The sequence below is a fragment of the Nannobrachium achirus genome (genome assembly GCF_963921795.1).
Source record: "Nannobrachium achirus genome assembly, chromosome: 20".
Classification (NCBI taxonomy): domain Eukaryota; kingdom Metazoa; phylum Chordata; class Actinopteri; order Myctophiformes; family Myctophidae; genus Nannobrachium; species Nannobrachium achirus.
The window spans coordinates 22,155,554-22,177,064 of record NC_137827.1 but is presented as its reverse complement, the minus strand read 5'-3'; the positions used below and the strand labels follow the sequence as shown (position 1 = coordinate 22,177,064).

General features: G+C 42.0%; 2 protein-coding genes across 2 annotated transcripts in view; both read left to right on the top strand.

Annotated features, from left to right (window-relative positions):
* Positions 1-596: 596 nt before the first annotated feature.
* LOC308306007 (nuclear pore complex protein Nup93-like) lies at positions 597-3,053 on the top strand (the record flags this gene model as incomplete). The annotated part of the gene is made up of 1 exon (XM_080750906.1): positions 597-3,053. One exon carries the CDS (start codon positions 597-599, stop codon positions 3,051-3,053), a length of 2,457 nt encoding a protein of 818 aa, XP_080607032.1.
* An 8,797-nt stretch (positions 3,054-11,850) lies between these two features.
* tmem260 (transmembrane protein 260) overlaps positions 11,851-21,511 on the top strand; it is a gene marked incomplete at its 5' end in the record, with an annotated part of 40,428 nt that continues 30,767 nt past the window's right edge. The window contains 3 exons of the mRNA XM_080750905.1: positions 11,851-11,876; positions 14,226-14,350; positions 19,898-19,929. Of these exons, the coding sequence (XP_080607031.1) occupies positions 11,851-11,876; positions 14,226-14,350; positions 19,898-19,929 (183 nt within the window). The remainder of the gene's footprint in view (positions 11,877-14,225; positions 14,351-19,897; positions 19,930-21,511) is intronic.

Here is a 21,511-nt window from a genome sequence, read left to right as displayed (position 1 = left end):
GCAGAAAGACAGATAAACGGGTCCCATGACAACAGGTATAATGGGGTTTGCATTAAAGGGTGGGGCATTCATTCCCTATTTACATTGTTCCTGAGTAGGCCCGTCCCCCCCGATGTTATTTTGTGTGTGTGTTAGGTTGGGGTTCAAATTTCAACACAAAGCCATAAAACATCCTATATTAGATCTCTAACCCATTATCTAAAATATGGTGAAATTTCATGGTCAAATGTCAAAAACGTCAAAAGCCAGGAAAGACACTGAGGTCATGCGGAAAAGTGTCTCAACTATGCACACCTCTAGTTTTGTTTGCTTAGACCTTCAGCTGGTTCTCCCAGCAAGACCTAAAGATCCTTCCATACGACTACGGCGGGTCCTAATCCTTGAAACCAGTCCCTTTGGAGAAGTAATTTACACTCCATGATGGTGTCACTTGTAAGCGTCACCATCTTACACCTAGTATAAATTAGGCTTCACATTGGGCTTTTGCTATAAAACCACACCGTTCATTCATACACACAATAATACAAGCTCTAAAGCTATCGGTGGAATAAGACATCTCTAAATATATAACTAAATATATAACTGATACCAGACTTATGGATGCTGAGGGTTTTGAGGAGCTCCTGCTGCAGGCAGAGCATCTGGCTGCAGAGACAGAAGCCGTGTCTCAGCTCCCGCATGTGGAACGGAACCTCCAGGGAATCCAGCAGGCCGGGGAGCGCCTTCGATCTCGCACAAAGACGTACGATGGCACCTCGCAGGACACAGCCGACGTTAAAGCGTCCATACTTCTTGGTTCCAGAGGACTTGACATCTCCCACTTCTCTCAGAGGTTGGAGAGTCTGAGTGCTGCCACCACATTTGACACGCTGGAGCCAGTCAAAGACATAGACATACAGGGCTTCTTGAAGAATGAGAGCGATAACGCCCTCCTGTCAACCATCGACAAGTCACGCCACAGGACATCCCTATTGACTGAACAGTACCAACGCGAATCAATGCTGGTCCAATGGGAACACGTGAAGCAGAGAGTGTTACACCAGCTGCTGGAAGCAGGAGAGGATGCACTGGACTTAAGTCAGGACGCCAAGCCCAGCTTTGTGAGCGAGGTGGCAGTTCCAGGAAGGAGCTCCTTGGACAATGTGGAGGCGGCTTACAGCCGACAGATCTACGTCTTCAATGAGAAGATTGTGAATGGCTATGTCCAGCCTAACTTAGGAGACCTGTGTAAATCTGTAGCTGAATGTCTGGATGACAGGGATGTATTAGAGACATGGTTGATGGTGAAACAGATGACAGACATGCTGGTCCCAGCACAAGACACCCTGAAAAGTCGCACGGCTGTTGATATGCAAATGAACTTCATACACCAGGCACTCCGCTTCCTAGAGAACCGCTATAAGAACTACATCTTGGTGACAGTGTATGGGAACCTCCACCAGGCCCAACTAGGAGGGGAGCTCGGAACTTACCAACTTGTCCGCAGCTTCCTCAATATTAAACTACCAGGATTCTACCCAGGCATTCAGGATGGCGAAGTAGAGGGTCATCCAGTGTGGGCTGTGATCTACTTCTGTATACGCTGTGGAGACCTGAATGCAGCCATGCTGGCGGTGGACAGAGCTCAACATCAGCTAGGAGACTTCAAGACCTGGTTCCAGGAGTACATGAACAGCCCTGACAGACGCCTCGCCCCAGGGGCAGAGAACAAGATTCGAATGCACTACCGCAGAGCTCTGAAGAACAGTGCTGACCCCTATAAGAGAGCCGTCTACTGTCTCATAGGGAAGTGTGACATCAGCGACAACCATTCAGTGGTGGCAGACAAGACTGAAGACTACCTATGGCTCAAGTTGAACCAGGTGTGTTTTGATGACGATCGCAGCAGTTCTCAGGATAGACTGACTCTGCCACAACTCCAGAAACAACTGTTGGAGGATTACGGGGAGTCTTATTTCTCCGCAGCCCAGAAGCCCTTCCTGTATTTCCAGGTGCTCTTCCTGACAGCTCAGTTCGAGGCGGCCATTGCCTTCCTGTTCTGGGCGGAGAGGCTGCGGAGTCACGCCGTGCACGTGGCCTTGGTCCTGTACGAGCTCCGCCTGCTGCTCAAATCATCCGGCCAGAGCACCCAGCTTCTGAGTAAGGAGGCTGGCGACCCGCCTATGTTCCGTCGCCTCAACTTCGTCCGCTTGCTGACACTCTACACCCGCAGGTTTGAGTCCACGGATCCACGCGAAGCCCTGCAGTACTTCTACTTCCTACGCAATGAGAAGGACAGTCAGGGAGAGAATATGTTCATGCGCTGTGTCAGTGAGCTTGTCATCGAGAGTCGAGAGTTTGACATGCTTCTGGGGAGGCTAGAGAAGGATGGCAGCAGAAAGCCTGGGGCGATAGACAAGTTCACCGGTGACACCAGTGGCATCGTCAATAAGGTGGCTCTGGAAGCAGAGAACAAAGGCTTGTTTGAGCAAGCAATTAAACTCTATGACCTGGCCAATAATCCAGACAAGGTTCTAGAGTTGATGAACAGGTTGTTAAGTCCGGTCATCCATGAAGACAGCGCTCCTCAGTCTAATAAGAAGAGGCTGAGAGACACAGCTGAGGAGATCGCAGATAGGTTTCGCTCTCAGGGCGTAACAGGAGAGAGGTCAGTGGACAGCACGTTCTATCTGCTGCTGGACCTGATGACGTTCTTTGATGAATACAATGCAGGACACTTCGACAGAGCCTATGACGTGATAGAATGTTTGAGGATTCTTCCGCTCAGTCAGGACAGTCTGGAGGAAAGAGTGGCCGCCTTCAGGGACTTCAGTGATGAGTTGCGTCACAACCTGTCCAAGGTGATGCTGGCCACCATGAACATCCTGTACACACAGTACAAGCGCCTGAAGGGGACGCCATTGGGCACACCAGGCAGAGCACAGACAGATGAGAGAGCCGTGCAACTACGTAGCCAAGCCAGAGCCCTGATCACATTCGCTGGGATGATCCCCTACAGAATGGCTGGAGACACCAACGCACGACTGGTGCAGATGGAAGTGCTGATGTACTGAGAGAACACACACATAGAATCTGCCAAGCTTCCATCGCTTTGGCTTCAAATCCAAACATCTGATGTAATCAAATCAACTGTAATAATATTCTCATCATCAGCTTTTACATTTCTAAAAAATATATACTTCTAAATAGGGCGGAGCAGTGATTCATTTTGTGTGGTATTCCTTGGATTCCATCTATTACATCATAAGGGGAAAAATATGATATTTAGTGACTATTGTGGACAATAATTCTTTGCCTTGTGATATAATGGTGTAATATGTGCATGGTAATAGCATAGTAAACTAGAAAGATGCAATTCTGGGAATTGCGAGTGTGTTTGCCTAGCACCACTCCCCCATTGATCTCAATGAACTTACTATTTATAGTCTTGATTGTTCATCTAGAATAAAAAATAAAGCTACTCTAGGCAGCCACACTAACTACAAAGATGCAATTCTGGGAAATTGCGAGTGCAGTTGATGTTTTTACATTTTCCCATTCAAGTCAAAGGGATTACTTTATAAAGTAACTTTTGGCCAATGAGGAAGCAGCATAAAGGTGATGTATAGAAGTTTATGGGGGAAGTTTTGCCAATGAGCAAGCAGCAAAAACTGCTTTTAGCCAATGAGCAAGCAGCATGAAGGTGACGTCAAAAGAATGCTGCTTCCTCATTCCTCTTTAGCTAAAGGTTCCTCACACACTGTATCTATCTAACTATAAATGAGGCAAATCTATGTCCGTCTGTCTGTGTGTCTGTCTGCGCTCCTTACGTTATCCAATGGGAAAGCCCTTGAAATAATAAAGTGATGTCATGAACTGGCTGATGATGTCACCATCATCACCATCAACAGCCAATGAGGGGCCAGCTTTCTTGGTTACATCACCATCAACAAGTGCGGCCTGATATAAATGACAAGGTGTGCTCTGCTGGCGCATAGCGGGCCATACAAATCTATGTCTGTGTGTGTGTCTGTGTTTATGCCCGTGACGGCAATCACAGGCTACGGGCTCATAGCCAATCAGAGAGGGGCATATAAGGGCCATGAGAGGTGCCGTCTATGCCCGTAGCCAATCAAATGGGCATAAACGGGCATATGTCTGAAGATCTTGAGGATTGGTGGGTTGGTGAGCTTCATGTGACATTTCAACCAACCAGACTGTAAATGGGCCAATCTCCATGATTGGTTAAGTTTCACTATACAGCAGGCAAATGTGGTTGCCGTGACACAAATTTTGCATATGAATTTTGTCTTACCACTTGAATTTTCCCCATTTAAGTCAATGGGGAAAATTAATTCACTAATAAATGAATGGCCATATATGGAGATCCCTGATGTCATCAATATTAAGCCCATATCTTGGACATACAGTGTCAGTCTCATGTGGTCATGTGTCAGACATCTCCATATTTGGGAAAAGTAAAAATTTTCAATGGAGAAAATGTATTCATGAATAAATGTATATAAATTAACCTATAATATAACATATCTCTTAGCAAGATGAAGTCGGTCGATTACATAATATGTCACAAGTGCATGCCACCAAAAATGTGGGAGGTGTAGACGCGAAAAAAAACTTTACTTTAGGAGACGATGGAAGATGGAATTAAGTTGCTAAAAATTATTTGAAACATTTCAGCAGTAAAATGAACACAGTGGTAGACACAGTAACAAAGTGTTCAAGCCTTATGTGTGACTGTCCTGAGACCTGCTGAGCAACGTGAAGTGCCACAGGTGGCCTGCAGGGGGCTGCATGCCAAGCTTGCAATGGGACACCTTGGTTTGCAAGTTAAACACTGATATTTACCTGACATGCGCAACTGATTGCAAATTAGTCACTAAAAGTGGTCATTGGGTGCTTTAATAAAGTAGCGTATGCAAAAGAACTAATGTAAAAACTACACCCATAAATCGCTTGCCTATACGTCCTGCCACTTTTCTTTTTGTGTGTATGCAGGGCTACACTCTCACTTCCTCCTTCCCCTGCCCCTTGAAAGATAGTTTCCATTTTTTAACTGAACTGTTTTAGCCTGGCTCCAGCCAATAGACCCGCCCACTCTCTGAGTGAACTGCATCTCTTGGTCTGGATGTGTCATATGACGTGTCTCTTGCTACCGAAAGCTTCTCAAACCGACCGAAACCGACCAATGAAATCAATGCAATGCGGAGGAGGGGCGCGTCTAACTTTTGAAAATCAACAGAAACAGTGGAGGGAGGGGTGGCTGCGTGGCTCACCAGAGTTCTTAATTGCTCCCTTTGAACTTCAAAAGGGCTCCGAACTGCAGTCATTGATTGAGCCATACAAGTGTCGAATAGCTCGTTAGTGATTTCTCTCTAATCAATGAAACATCAAAGACAATGACCTGTTTGGTGCATGTCATTGAGGGGAGGGGGAGGAGGGAATGTTTTGTGTGCAAAAGTCAAACACAACCCCTCCCACCAGATCTCTTGTGATTGGGAATTTCAAATTTTAAATCCCCTCCCCTTTTCAATCAAATAGAATGGCCACAAGTTCAGACTCAAGCCCCAGCGTAGAGTCTGAAATCAGGCTAGAACTGTTTAACTGAAATAAAGTAGCCCTAATGACATTAATTTTGTTCCACTTACACAGAATTAAGAACAGAATGACCATTTATAAAAGTGACTTCAAAATCACTATCATTTATTTCAACATTGATTATAATGCATTATAAAATTGTTATATTGTATAGTACTGTTTATTGTACTGTTTCATAGTTGTACTATGAAACTTAGGCCTACAATACATCATTGTGGCCAAAACAAAAGGTCCGAGTGACCAGCAGTTATGAAATATTATGATACTTGACCTTTAAGTCATTATAAATGCTTTATAATGTGTTGTGAGTATTGTTATAAAGCATTATCAAAATGAGTGCTTGTTATAATTTCAATTCTGTAGTGTTATAATTTATAAGCAGATTAGAATACAATATAAGTATGTTTATAGGTGTTTAAAGCTTTTTAGTGAACGTAATTTAAATCAGTTTAATCTGCCAGTGGACTGGTATGGTCAGAATGATGTTTTCCCCCCACACACTATAGTGAAACAAGTGTCTGTATTTATATTATTACAATGGTTATTATTCACATCACACCAATATTCAACTTTAAAGGGATATTCCACTTTAAAAAAAAACTTTGGTCATTTTATCGTCTACTCAGGCTTTCGTGAACACCCTGGACTGGATTTTAATTTGCTTGATTCAATATTCATTTTACCAGACACTCCCCCGCCCTGGACCCCTTCCTATACAAACCCATTGTAACTTCACACTACTCCATTTGAACCATGATAGTTTTCTGTTGACTCATACTACCCTCCTAATAGTTAGCTGGCCATGTTTTTTCGATAACATTTTTCATGTATTTCTAATTATTTTTTATTGTATTACATTTTTTCCATTTTCCCCAAAAAATATTAAAAATAAATGAAAGAAGTTATCTTAAAAACAGGGCCAGCACATATTAGAAGGGTAGTATGAGTCACCAGAAAAAAGAATGGGTGTTTTCAATGACTTTATCATGGTTAAAATGGAGTTAGAAGTTACATTGGGTTTGTATAGGAAGGGGCCCGGACAGGTAGTCTGATAAAATGTATATATCTAAATACTGAATGAAGCAAATGAAGGCCTTCAACTGTCAACTAAAATCCAAACAAAGACAGACTGAAACAGAGCCGATAGACATATTTGGAAATATTTTAAACCTCAAAGAGGAGGTCCATTTTGTTCATATACGCCCTCATTCCTTTGCTCATGTCCGCCTACCCAGTAAATTCCTCAGTGTGAATTTAACTCTGTACAGATAGAACCAACCTCACAGAGGATTTTAGTTTGTATAGAGGCTGTTGTGATGCACTGCTTACTCATCCAAATAAGGGGACAAATTACTTTAATTACAGAGTAATTGCAGAGTCGGGTGTTAATTAAATCTTTATCGGTTCAAGTAAGTGGATTGCTCCCATATGGAAACCATGCTGTGACGTGCTGTCTCGCTAGCCCCCCTCCTGTGCCATCTACATTTCTCTGAGCTGCAGTCTTTAAAATACAGTCTCCTCTTTTATTCAGTCTCAATCTACCACTGCCCCCTCTCCCTCTGTGTCACTGCAATGTTTTGGATTAGTGTCATCATGGAAAGGGGGTTGTTTAACCATCTCTGTCAGTAGCCAGCTGTTTCTCAAGAAGAAAAAATCCATAACAAAACCATAGGACACATTTTTATCGGAGTCCTCTCAATTTAATTGGTCTGAACTAGGTGCACTGCTTTGCAAAGTTTACCATGGTTCTTCTGCATTTTGTCTCTTGTTCTCTTAAGAACAAGAAACTAAACATTCTGTCTGTGTCCGAGGTTAATTCTTTACAGATATGTATATTTGTGTATAAATGTATTTATGATCAACAGAATCTACCAAATGGGTTTAATAGCTTCTTTTCATTTAATTCTGATATTCATTCATATGTCACACGACAATCAAAGGACCTTCATGTACCTTATTGTCGTACATCCCTCAGGCAGTTTGCAATAAGATATAGAGGTGCTAATTTATGGAATGCTGCCGATCCAAGGATAAAATAATCTTCATTACCAGTCTTTAAAGCCAATTACAAAAAAATGCTCATAGCTAAAAAGTAGTAGATATGTATTTGATTGTGTGTACTGTGCACAGGTCCGTAGGTAGAGTTTGTATGCATGTACTTTATTGTATGTAACTATACTTAAGCATGTTTATTGAACGTATTATTGTATAACGTTTTATTTGTATTTTTTATAATATGTATAGTATACTTATGTCTGATTTTATAAATTAGGGGAAGTTCTTCATAAGCCACCAGGCTTCTTAACTTCTCCTGCACAATATGTCACATAAATGTATTGTTACTTGTATTTCAACTATGTGCTAATAAATAAATACAAATACAAAAAATAAACAATTCAGACCATTATTTGTGTTCCATTGTGCAAACAGTTGATTGTGCTATAACTTCCTCACCTTTGTAACAAAGGGGAGACTCAATAGAAATTGTAACCAAAAGTGCAACAAGCATACATACATAAATGAATGTATCAGTGTGTGAGCAGTGTGTGAGTGGAAGTGTATTATATGCAACATGAATGTTTTTGAGGTGTAAACCAAAAAGATAAACATGTGAACTAAAGTATAACTTTGGAAATGGTAAAGGAGAGATCATTAATGAAGAGAGGCACATGTACTGGACACGATAACATTGTTGTAGGATGACACACCAAGCCCAGGAGTGCCCCAATTTACCAGACGGTCCCTTACGGCCAGTCCATACTCTCTCCGAAACCGTGTTTTTCGTCAAAGAGTTCCGACGTGCAGCTTTCCAAAATCTGATTCGGGGTAATGCTTTTCAGAAGTTCAGAGTGACGTCATTTTGTAGTTGAACCGGACCTTTCCAACGAAAAGTTTGGTTTGCGGAGAGAGTATGGACAGGCCTTCAGACTCCAGCCTGCCAATCAGACCCCAGCAGCAGCAACAACCATAGTCTTGGCAACACAACGCAGGGTGGATGAGGGTTGTCACAATTGTGATTCATTTGATCCATTCCATCAATCTAATTCAGAATCTGCATGTTAGCTGCATGATGCAAAGAAACAGCAATGAAATGTAATGTTAGCCCAGCAAGCACGGGACCTGGACCAATCAGTGACATCTCTATTGGGGCCAGATCACGGCCCATATGGGCATGATCTTGACGTCATTACCAGGACGTCATGTGGACTTTTTTGTTTGACAGGATTTATGTTGGTTGAAATCAGGTGATATTCTAGGCCAGATAAATATCATAACTAGTTAGCTATATCCCCGAATGTAACTTCATATGCTCATATTTCAACTAACATTACAAACAATAACAATAATCCTGTCAAACTAAAAAGTCCTAATGACGTCCTGGTAATGACGTCAAGATCATCCCCATATGGGCTGTGATCTGGCCCCAATCGAGACGTCACTGATTGGTCCAGGTCCTGGCGTGCTTGTTGGGAGCGAGTCTAATTCCCTCAGCCCTAACCCTAATGCCATCCCAGACTCTGAGGGAACATAGTGCTGAGGGAACCTAAAGCTGACCCCCCTGTTTTGAAAGGAATATCACTGCTTTCTACATAATTTACAGTTTCACCTATGACAAATGCTGTCCTTTCTACAGGCCATGTACATGGTCATAGCTTCAATGACCACCTTAGGGGTGGGAATTCCCACCCAGAGTATGAGGTAAGAGGATCACAAAGTAAACATGCCCTCAGGGCTTTTTTGTCTTATCCTTTTAGTATTATTGCGACCATAGGTCGCAGTTTACTATGAAACCCGGCAGATCCTGTCAGTCAGTGAGTCAGTGGGTCAGTGGACATCACATTGTTGACTCAATGACCAAGACAACCTGTTCTGGCAATCATATATGGAGATCCCTGATGTCATCAACATTAAGCCCATTTACATTAACATAGTGTGCAGTAGGTGCAACAAAGCAGTGCCAGGAATTGATGGTGCAGATATCTTAGGACAACCACTGGAACTGGTTTATCTTGATTGGTGTGTTTGTTTACCGCAGAGAATTATGGTGGTTCCATGATTTGTTCCCCCTCAGAGATGAATTAACACTCAGGATTTAACAATGTAATGTAGGTGGAACAAAGCAGTGTCATGAATTTACAGTGCAGATATCTTAGGACAACCAGCAAATGTAGGCAGATTGGCAATGCCCAAATATGGACGCTCATACAGACACTCCATATATGGCCATCCAAGACAGAATTAATTTGCAAATCAAGACTGCTGACTATCATCACCTGGATATCCATATATGAAGATCACAACACTTTGACCTCATCAAACCCTCGATATCCATACATGGAGACGACTGGGTCTCCATATATGGAGCTGGTCAATAGTCAATACCTCTACATCTGACCTCAGACTCCATATAGAACAGCTCAGCAGAAGGGTATACATGCCAAAGCAGCCATGTGCACGCGCCCGTGTGCGACCTCGCCCTAAATGGCAAGGTCGCTTCTCGACCTTAGGGTGTCTTGATGGCTGTATAACTGTGCCTCTGTACCTTTTACAAAATTATTCAACCAATCAATCAAAGGGCAAAATGGCCACTGTGTAAATATGGTCAATATCTACGAAGGAAAGTGATGTGTTCTGAACTTCTGATGGACTTGTAGTATTTTCCTGCTACTTTCCTGGGCAGGGCTGAACATTATGCTTTGTTTGCATTTGACTTCCATTCAAACTATGGAAATGTTGGTCCTGAGGCAACATTGACATGATAAACTGGGGCCACAAAAATGGGTTCTGAGATGATTCCTCAACAGTTTCTCTGTATAAGCTTATTGTAATTTTATTCAAAGAAACAGTCAATCACAACTGAACCTTTGTCAACATTCTTTATAGCATAAAATCTGAATTTTATAGGATCTGTGTCTTCCATTACTGAGTTGCTTACTGTCATTTTGTGCCCATAGTATCTTAAGCTGATCATGTTGTGGTTTATAATGAAAACACATTGAGCAGCATCCAGATGCAGCGTGCCCAAGACTTTAGTGTGTGATCTCAGAGGGTCTACACAATAAACGAATCCCTGCTTGTGGACAGTGTCACAGTCTGTGAGCAACTGTTTAGCAGCGAGGATATTTAGGCAGGATGAACGGTTGTAATATGGCTCGGAAGCAGATTCAAAGGGGCTTAACTGGATTACACCTCATTTCAAGGATGCTTAAGGTAAGATTAAAACAGATATGCGGTAAGTGAGGAAAATACATAATCAAATAGATCAAATTTCACAGAGTGGCCTCATAAGCCCCTTGCTCCTGCATGGCTGCACTGCATGCATCCTGTGAGCCACAACAAAAATTGCAAGGACCTCAAGACAAGCTACTTTTTAGGGCTGTAAAACATAATAAGAATCTTTGTTTTGATGCAGGCTGCAGGCAGCGAAAGAGGCATGCTGTATATACACATGTAGAGCTGTTCTCAGTTGGACTGTCCCAATTCAGTGTTAATGCCCTTTCTTATCACAAACTGTACTACAAATCCCCTGAACTGAAACATATGAACCCCCACACAGACATTGCTGTGTATGGACACGAGTGTCCACACACACAAGACCCATGGAGGCGTACAGTAGGCTACACACCATACACAATCGCACACCATGCTTACAATCTGCAAAGATAATGAATTTAATACCACTGCCATTACAGACCTCTAATGTTTGCTAATAGCTTGGTGCCATATGGAAGTGGGAACTCACCCATGCGGGTAATTCCTATCTATGCTTGGACAAGCTGTCAATAAAAAAAAGCCTTGCATTTTCTGCATGCATGCATGGGGTAGACAGGCATACTTGGAATGAGTTTAATCCACCAGGGTCTCTAATGATTTCCCTGTGCCTCTAATATGAGCTACACCATAGGCACGCTTCTATGAATACAGCATATTCTCACAGCTGCATGTTTTATTTCCCCTTTTGGGACTGAAATGTGAATGTACATTAGTGCTCCATTGAGCATCTGTGCATATACTGTACACTTTGGCCAAGCAGTTAAACGTCCCATTTTATGTATTTATTCCTGTGTGCAGGGTTTTTGATGGAGTAATGGATGGGTGGGTTGGGGGTTGAGGTGGGAAGATTTCCTGGTGTGACTGAATGTATAGCTCGCCCTGCCCACCCTTTAACTTCACCCCCCATATATTCCTCTGCCAGCGCTGCAGCCCGACGGATAACCATGAAGCATGGATTAACAGTGACATCACACCGAAGAGATGGCTGAGCCTGAGAGTGAGGAAGGGTGAGTACTTGTGCGTGCGTGCGTGTGTGTGAGTGTGTATGGGTGGCATGTATGGGTGTGTCTCTGTGTGTGTCAGATGGGTGTGAGTGTACATGTGTGTGTTTAAGACTGATTAGACAGTAAGGGTGGTAGAGAGAGGCGAGGGAGGATTAGAGAGCCATCTGAGAGTTGGCTAGGTGCTGACACCACTCCACCTCTCCAAGGGCTCAATTTACTGAGGGATCAGACTCATTTATGGTAGGCTGGGATTATTATCAGTTCAATAGGGCAATTTCTTTATTACGGTAACCCTGCAACCTGTGAATGTGGACACTTGTGAGACATTTTTAAGGGTGCATCCATCTTGTTTCGGGTATAACCAGTGTTCTCACTCAAGTTAATTCTACATTAGCAGCAGACAGTAGCAATTCTATTTTGATAACAATGACCAGTGTAGGAACAAAAGAAAAGAATGTAATTAGTGGATGTAATTAGACATCAGTAATGGGCCTGTTTGAGTGAATGATGCAGTTGATTATTAGACAGGTTATTCATCTTCCTACAAAATAAAATCAATACATCTAGCCTACAACAATGAGCTTTTTGAGGAGGGGTTTGACGTGCGAGGAAGTCATACAGCTTTAAAAAAAAAGAAAAGAAAAGAAAAAGTTCCTTGCCTTTTGAATGCACTGAACACATTAACGCTCCCATATAGGAATCACAGACAAATAAAGCCTCCATCAGTCATACTTTGACTCTGGAGTATAAAGAGAACCATGGTGACCGTGGAGCTTTTCCAAAAGGCGCTAAATCCGATAAGGCGGGCAGCTATGTTTGAGTTTGGGTTTACCTGGTTTGTCAACACTCTTAAGCTGGACCTCTATGTTGGCCTGTGTTGTAATGCATTGTGCATCCCTTGACTGGATCTTACAACACACATGCACGGCCCACTGAGAAAGCTGCTTTCTGCCGCCTCTACAACAATAGGCCATTTTCTATTTGGTTTTAAATGGAGTGAAGCGCGCATTAGGGCCGATCCTAAAACCAACATAAACTATAGGGATATGCTTGCCACAAGTTTTAGGCTAATATGGTCCTTCAAAACACTTTTCCTTACCAAACTGACTGGCAGAACACTTGATAAAGGACCAGTTTTAAGAGCTGGCTAAACTTTTTATTATTATCTAGGCCTATGTAAATTCATAAACTTCATATTTAAACCAATATTTTGAATCATGATGGTTGAAGAATTTGGAAAGAAAAAAAGGAAGGAAGAAAGATAAATAATGAAAATAAATATTCAATTGTTTTACTTAAGCAAAAGTATCAATACTGCAATGAATAGGCTACTCTGTTACAAGTAAAAGTCTGGAATTCAACATTTACTTGAGTAAAAAAAAGTACAAAAGTATTCAAAATCAAAATGTACTTAAAGTACCAAAAGTCAAAAGTAGGCCTACTCATTATGCAGAATTCCAATTAAAAATCTTTTTAAAATAGCAGATCTACAAGCTCACAATGCATCGCATAGTGTAAATGGAAGTATATGGAAGTTGGAAATAGCCTACTCAAGTAAAGCTACTTGAGTACAGAACTTAAGTAGGCTAAATGTCCTATTTACACCATTGCAAATGTTTCACAGAATGCAATGCAATAGCTAGAAACAAAGCAGAATTGTTTGACTGATTGAATTGATTGAAGAATGTATTAGAAGTTTGCAATGGGAAAGTCTACAATTGCATGACAGCACTGGTACAAGGTCAACTAAAAGGAGATCCTAGTAAGCTTTAAGGCTTATTTACACAGGAACCTCTTGACTTTATGTATCTCATATTGAATATCTTTATTATATCAAGAAATGAATAATAACAAAATAATAATCGAAAGACAAGGTTTCGTAAACTACTGGTACTAGGTAGTAACAACTGGGACTGATATGAACATGGCAGATGGGAGAGGGGCCAGAGAGGGCTTCCGAGAGTACACATGATTCTGAGAAAAATCGCAATGTAGAAAATAATCCTTTCCTCATAAATCCTCCTGGAATCCTTTCCTTTCCTTTGCGGATTGAAACTGAACCAGGAAGTGAAATCTCCAGCAGCTCTCTCTCTCTCTCTCTCTTTGTTTACAACCACTTATATCTATCAGTAAATTATGTGTTGGTAAATAACGTTATTTAAAACAAGAAAGGGTCTCTTAAAAGTTTCACGTGCGAACTTTTGAGCAAGGATAATAAGACTGCGCGGGCATTCATTCATTCCAGCATCGAGGAGGAAGCGCCGTTTACCCTGATGCTAACGTTAGCAAGCTAGCTAGCGCTAGCCGGGGTTTATGCGTTCTTATTAATTAATGATCGTTATATTTAAAAAGAAGAGGGGTGCTTTCCATGGAGCAGCGGAGCAGGGGAAGCTGGACTCTGACAGGCGCCACTGTCGCCTGTGTGGCGGCTCTGTATGTGCCATGTGTCCAGAAAACGGTTCCCGGAGGAGATTCAGGTCAGTCAGTGTTTCTCAAACTTTCAAATTTCAAGGTCTCCCGGCTCCCCTTAACTCTGACAGTGTACAAATGGAACGGGTCCATTTGGTATTTGGTTCCATTTGTACACTGTTGGACTTACAGACATGTATGGGTCAATTTATACCTCCCTAAAGGAACCCACACACAGTCTCTGGAATCCACTTTGAGAACCACTGCTATTTACTTTCACTACTTTGCAGCCATGTGGTTTCGTTGTTTATAGTGGTGTAAAGTAACTAAGTACATTTACTTATTACAACTTTGAGATATTTGTACCTTACTTGAGTGTATACAATTTCAATACTTTTACTTCTACTCCAACACCAACATCTCGGATCAGAATATTGTACTTTTACAGTTTACTCTTTACACTACATTCATTTTTGAAAACTTTAGTTACTAGTTACTTTGCAGATTTCAATTATAATATTATAAAACATTCATTTAAGCACTTTAGCCCTCTTTTGTACCTAGGCTATTTGAAAATAGCCGACCTGCTATTTTCAAACATTTTGTACTTTTACTTTTGGTACATGGAAGTAAATTTTTGATGGTAACACTTCCATACTTTTTAATACTCAAGTACATTTTGAATTCCGGACGGAGTATTTCTACATTGCAGTATTGATACTTTTACTTGGGTAAAAAAAAATAGTACTTTTTCTTCCACTTGTTGTTTAGCCAAGCAGCCAATCATGTAATCGAACGGAGGTGTGTAGCTTGTCAAAAGAAATGAGCTGATCTTCAAGCTACCAACGCTCCAGCATCGCGGACGCCTCGTTAGCTTGTAGATCAGCTCTTTTTGGCAAGAGACACAGGCTTCGGTCTATGGTAGTACACACGGCCACAGGTGCTGCTGTCCATGGTACTGAACCCAGTTATAGCAGCAGATATGATCACCAGGAATATGTTTCCATTTGAGTACAAACAAAAAACTGACAAGAAACAACTTGTTTACACATTGATTGTGATTGAGATTAATTATATTTTTCGTTTTCATACATGTAGGCGGTCTCAGGTCGCTGACCAGTGTGTAAGATGATCATGATGACGATGATGGCGATCATTCTTATTATCTCCAAAGTTTAGAATAGGGCATTTCCTATAGAGATTTACACAAATATTTTAAGGCTAGAATCACCCCTTGGATGGCAAATCAAAACCTCCAGCCCTGATTTCTCACATGGCCCTTTTCTAACGCCACCATCAGGCCTATTTTTGCAAAACACATTTTTGGACACTGCTCCTACAGATTTTGGCCTAAAATCACGCAAAGCGGTACATAGTATCTCCTAAGTCATGTCATCAACATGGATCTGTCCCATTTCCCATATTCCCTCCTGATTGGCTACAATTGCCTTCTAAGGTTTGTTTATGCGACGTGACGGTCGCTTATCTCCCGATTTAGGGAGTCTTACTGGTTGTAATATCGTTGTATGGCATAACTGTTGACTCTTCCTGGTTTTAAAGACTGCATTACAATAAAGTTAAGATGATTCTGAACTTACCTGACAATATTTGCCTGTACCCAGTTATTATAGACAGACAAAAAAACAACAACAACATCACAATATTACACAATTTAGGTATTTTGACAATACAATGTTGTGATATTAGATTTGGAGGACATCGCCCCGTCCCTGCTGTAGTAGTCTTTTCATTAAGTATGGCTGCCAGACTGGGAGCGATATCTGCATGCTTGTTTGGGTAGAACTCAGTATGGACTGTGATCAGGGTTTCGATATGAAAAGGATGGCTTTTGAAATGTAAAGTTTTAGTAAATGTATTCATCTGTCAGAAGTGTCTTTCTGCTTGTGTGCAGATAGGGAATTACACCAGTGTCAGGATTACTGACGCATACAGTAAGCGATCGTGGATGTGGAACCCCAACATTTATTATTCACATCTGCCATAATATTTATGTCTGATTTCAGTATCAAATTCTTCTCCTACATTTGCATGGCTATTGGTGCAGAGTTGTCGCTCCTGATTGAGGGACACTTATATTTTAACATGAATAATATCTAATGCAACAGCTTTCCTGTCTTGTGTAGGGAACACAATTTTATTATTTCTTGAACAGACATGGCACATCCATGTACGTCATTGCTGAAAAGTTGGTTTCGTTAGTAAATATTTTCTTTGCCCAATTTTCAGGTTTTAGAAAGTTTACCAGATCAAGTCAAATCAAAACATTTCATTGACCAAATTGAAGACTGGCTACAATATATAAACAAGATTTAATAATATAATACAACATACAAATATATATAATATACGCAAGTAAAAAAAACTTAGAAGTAATAAAGACATGTACAGAATTTGATGGACGAATAATTTAGCAACAGTGATACACAGAATATACGGGATACATAGTGCAAAGTACAAATACTGTTTGTACAAATTACTGAAACTACAGTACATAATATGGAGGGGAACTGACAAAAAAAAAAAAAAATCTACATTATGTACGTATACCCTTTCTAAAAGTTTATCAGGGTTGTTTGTCATTTGTTGACCCCAGAAAACAACCAATCCGGCAGACTGACTTACTTGCCTTGAACATGTTTGTTGTTTAACATGATCTCGTTTCGTATTTATTTTCGGACCAGGGTTGATTTTTCCCGATTTTCGGAACTGTCACCAGTCACCACTGGGTGCCTTGCCATCTCTCTGTCTCCTTGGTCTGAAAAAGGATTTCGGATTTCCAAACACAACGAAAAAACAGCAGCGTGCAACCAGCATAACTGTTCACAACACTCATTTATCCATCCATACTATGGGTTATTCCTTTGCAAAGGCAGATCTGCAGCTCACAACGTGTCATGCCATGTTGTGAGCTTGTAGATCTGTTATTCTTTAATAAGAAAAGGAAAGTTCCCATGTTGAAAACTTGTGTTCATTTTCACTCTACTGTTTTAAATGTTTCTTGGTGTGCTCAATAAATACATTATCTTGAACTTGTACTTACCGGTAACTTATTATTTTTTAAATGCATCAAGCTTTAAAATGTTCTGCATTGAGTTCACTGCAGCTAGAGTTTAATGTAAAAGACAGACACACACATGCACCAAAAAATGCAATTCTTATATTCTCAATGATGTTGATGTCAATAGACAACTAGGGTCAACTATACTCCTAAAGGCCTAGCCTTCCTATGTGGTAGGCTGTTGTGTATTGTAGATTCACAGCACTCATTTAATGCAGTTCATGAAACAATATTTAGAGCGATAGCTTGTAGGTTAGTTTGTAATTTTTGACGTTGGGGCATGGAAGTTCTGCAGTCAGTATAGGGTCTGCAGTGCCCATGCAAGGAAACGGCAAAAGAAATTAAGAAAAAAGAAGGAATGCACATTTAGCAGACTAAAAGCATGTCGAAAAAAGCTGGACCAGATAGGAGAGAGAGCGGAGTGAGCAGCAGAGAGATGAGGCGAAAGCAGCGCTGAGTAGCCCTGCTGGTTGTGCTGCTGTCTAGCGAGAGGAGCCTTTGAAAAAATGGCCAGCCCCTTCTCCACAGCATTTAGGGATGGTGCAGGATGCCCGCTCTGATAGTGCCAGTTGAACACCCTTCCGAATTCTCCAGGTCTCCGTCTCTGTGTCCTAATCTCTTTAGGTGTGATGTGCCCTGGGGAGGCTTGAGCGCAGCCCTGCGGGTACGCTGTTGTCTAGGAATGTGGAGTGTGGAAATGGTGGGGATTACGGGAAGACTGGTTTCGGTGCCCGCGCTCTGCTATCACAAAGACTCTTGGCGCTCGCGTCTGCTACCCCGTCGACTCAATATTTTCCCTGACAGAACTGCATCTCTGTGAGTCCGATGTTTTGGGCTGAGTATTAGTTTGAGTGTTTATGTTGAATCGAGGCAAAAATTTGCCACAAGGTTGGAAAAATGGAGGGACTGATGATGGATGAGAGAGCCTAGTGTTGTAAAGTATAGGGTTGTCCCTCATGGTTGATTTATCGATTAATTGGTCTGTTTGATCTTAGTTTATTTGCAGATTATTAATTATTTATGTCCCTCCTCTCCATAAAATCTAGAATTGCCAGTCTATAACTAAGTCTTTCAATAGCTAGGCCATAACCATCGTGAAATCAATATTAGAACGTTCAGTTCTCATTCTCAGCAATGTCTGCAGCTTTTTACGATTAGTTAATCGATTAGTCGATAAATTATTTGTGACTGTTATTCAACTAAGTAATATTTTTTTTACTAGTAAAGTGAAGAAAGGCACTGTAGTTGTCTGTGTACGCCAGGTGGAATGGAGCTGTGACAGTGTTTAAGCGGTGCAGGTGGAGGAGTTGTGTCTTCATGGTCCATTAGACTGATAAGAGTGAGGGCTCCTCATGTGGCAGGAATTCAGGCATAGTAATTCACAGTGACGACAAGGTTAAATGCAGAAAAATAAGCAGCCAACAACGTCAGAAATTCAACTGCAGTGTTATGAGATTTCTGTGATGTCCTCGCTATGGAAGTATTTTTGTTTTAATCTCTTCCTTTTTTTCTGTAGTGGTTACGATTTGATTTATCATGATGTAATGGAAGCAATATAAAACCCACTTCTTAATTCATATTTAATTTCATTTATGCTACTTCCAATTGACAGACACTTGACAGTCCTGATATATCAATCAGTAAGGCATCTCACATACTGTATTTGGGGGTATACAATATGTTGATTATCCAGGCAGTGAAGGAAAGAGACCACTATCTCAACGTCTGGACCCTACCAAGCTGCTGCCAATAGAGGGTGCTGTGTTTAATGCAGACATTTATCAGTGTAATTTAATCTGAACCAAATGTAAAATTTCACGAGTGGGAGATGCAAACATTGGGTGAGAAATCAGTACAATTTTAGACGCTCTGGGTGTAGTCTAGCACAAATGGTTTTGTGACCAAATGCATTCAGGCTGTCTTGGATAGCTTTTAGCGGGGTGCCTTTGTTTATTTCAGCCCCCCATAGTGCTTGTCAAAACATTGCTCAACCGGTTCCTATTTTTACACCTTACCTCACTGTGTGACTGTCACCGCTGTCACCTTTTATATGTAGTCCTAACCAGTGGACTAAATGAGACACTGGGAGTGTGGGATTGTGGGAGCAGGGGAGAAGCAGAGAGGGGAGAGGATGGGAGGGAAAGCGATGGGACCCTGGTGCATGGAGAGCCTGGGACTGGGAGTGATATTCTCACAACATAACAGTATGTGTGTGTGTGTGTGTTGTGTGACTGAATAAGAGTCTCGTGTGTGTGTGTGTGTGTGCGTGTGCGTGTGCGTGTGTGTGTGTGTGTGCGTGCGTGCATGTTTGCGGGGGGTTGGGCGAGGGGGGTGTCAGGGGAGAGGCAAGAGATGAAGAGAATGAGCGTGCCGCTTAGGAAATGTCACACTGGGAAGATTTGCAGGTTTTGATCCTGGCCAATTAATGCAAAACCCCAATGCAAGTATTTGATTTGGGAAAACTTTGGAGCAGACTTTGTCTCTTAATAATAATTATTGGGTTTACATTAATTTCATCCCCTATTCTCTTCCACAGGAGAGCTGATCACCGCTGCTTGTGAGCTGGGGGTGAGTATTAGCCGTATTGTTTAATCAATTCATTCATTAACTCTTATAAGCATTAAGGAAGTTTAATTAAGCATGGGCAGAAAGCAGATTAATTTACTTTCAGTCCACAGGTTTTTTTCCCTCCATCCTTTCTATACACTTATTTTACTAAGTTACAAGTAGAGAATGCTATAATTTGCAACCCGTTTTTCAAATCCAATTAAAGCCAATGGTAAGGCGATGGCTTTTGTAGGCTTTGCCTTATGTACGGTATAAGGCTTATTATACCCACCCTTCTTTTTTGTGTGTGTGTGTAAGCCGCGAAGAATGAACTAAATCGGGTTAACAGTTATAATAAGTTTTATTATTTAATAAAGTTTATTACGCCGCTGTGATCCTTTTAGGGAGGCTGTGTCGGTGTCACTATGCCAGTAATCCTGCCGTTAGTGCCGCAGTCCGTGTGGCCTGCCTGTCTGCCTGTCGTGGGGGCCTCCCCAGGGCCACCCTGGGCCCTGGGCTGCCGGCCCTCCCCTCTGATCCCTAGAGCGCCGGCGCTCTGGATCCCTGTGCCTTCTTGCAGCAGCCTTCGTCCCTCAGCCGTCCTTTAGGCTGGTGGCCTTTCCAACCCTTTTGGACATTTTCTTTGCGTGTCGCTTACCTCCTGTTTACCTTGGCGGTGCTACCTGCCTGTCAGACCTAGCCAGACGTTTACACAAGTGTCTGTTTGCTTTCTGTTCTTTCTCCTTTGCTCTTTCCATACCTCTTGACCCCTGTGTCCTGCCCATGAGCCAGGACTCTCCTCGCTCATATCTATGAGGAGCCAGGAACCCTCATCGTGTCCAAGACCAGTGGTGGGGTCATTATAATCATGTCGTCCCTCTCTCACAACACTCTCTATTTGTAAGAAGCAGTCACCCCATATATTCCTGACTGGCTCATGTTATCAGTGCCAGGGAATGAGCCTGTGTTTAATGACTGAGCCCTTATCAGGCTGGATGAGACTTAGTGGCTAATTGCTGTGATTGCCGGGATCCCCCCCGGGCGAGTGTGGCTGTGGCTCGGAGGTGGTTTGGGGGGGCTGGGGCTGGCTGGCAGGCACCACGTGCTGCGTCCCCGGCATCCCGAGGGAAGGGCACTGTCCTTGGGAAGTGGCTGCAGGAAAAGGGGACACGGGGAGTGAAAAGAGAGAGGGGCGAGGGTGTGTGTGTGTTAAGTTTTAGCACTTTAACCTATTCTGGGCATGATATTATAGGCCAAAATAACACATACAAATTTACTTCATTTTTTCAAAATGTCAGAAATAGCAGAAGCTATTCGCTATTTTTGCAATTCGTCATACAACTAAGTACAGTATATAGCCATATAGGGCTTATTGTTTATAGTAGATTCTCAAGACAGATCCTAAAGACATTCTGCACAGCACCACTGCCCTAAACATGTATTGTTGTTGTTATTTGTAGGAAAAAACATTTTCAGCCAAGAGATTTGGTGTAGAGGGAAAATGGAGGGGGCCTTATAGTATAAGTCAGTGGTTCTCAACCTTTTCAGGCCGCGACCCCCAAAATAATCACATTTGAACTGGGGACCCCCCCATCCTGATGAG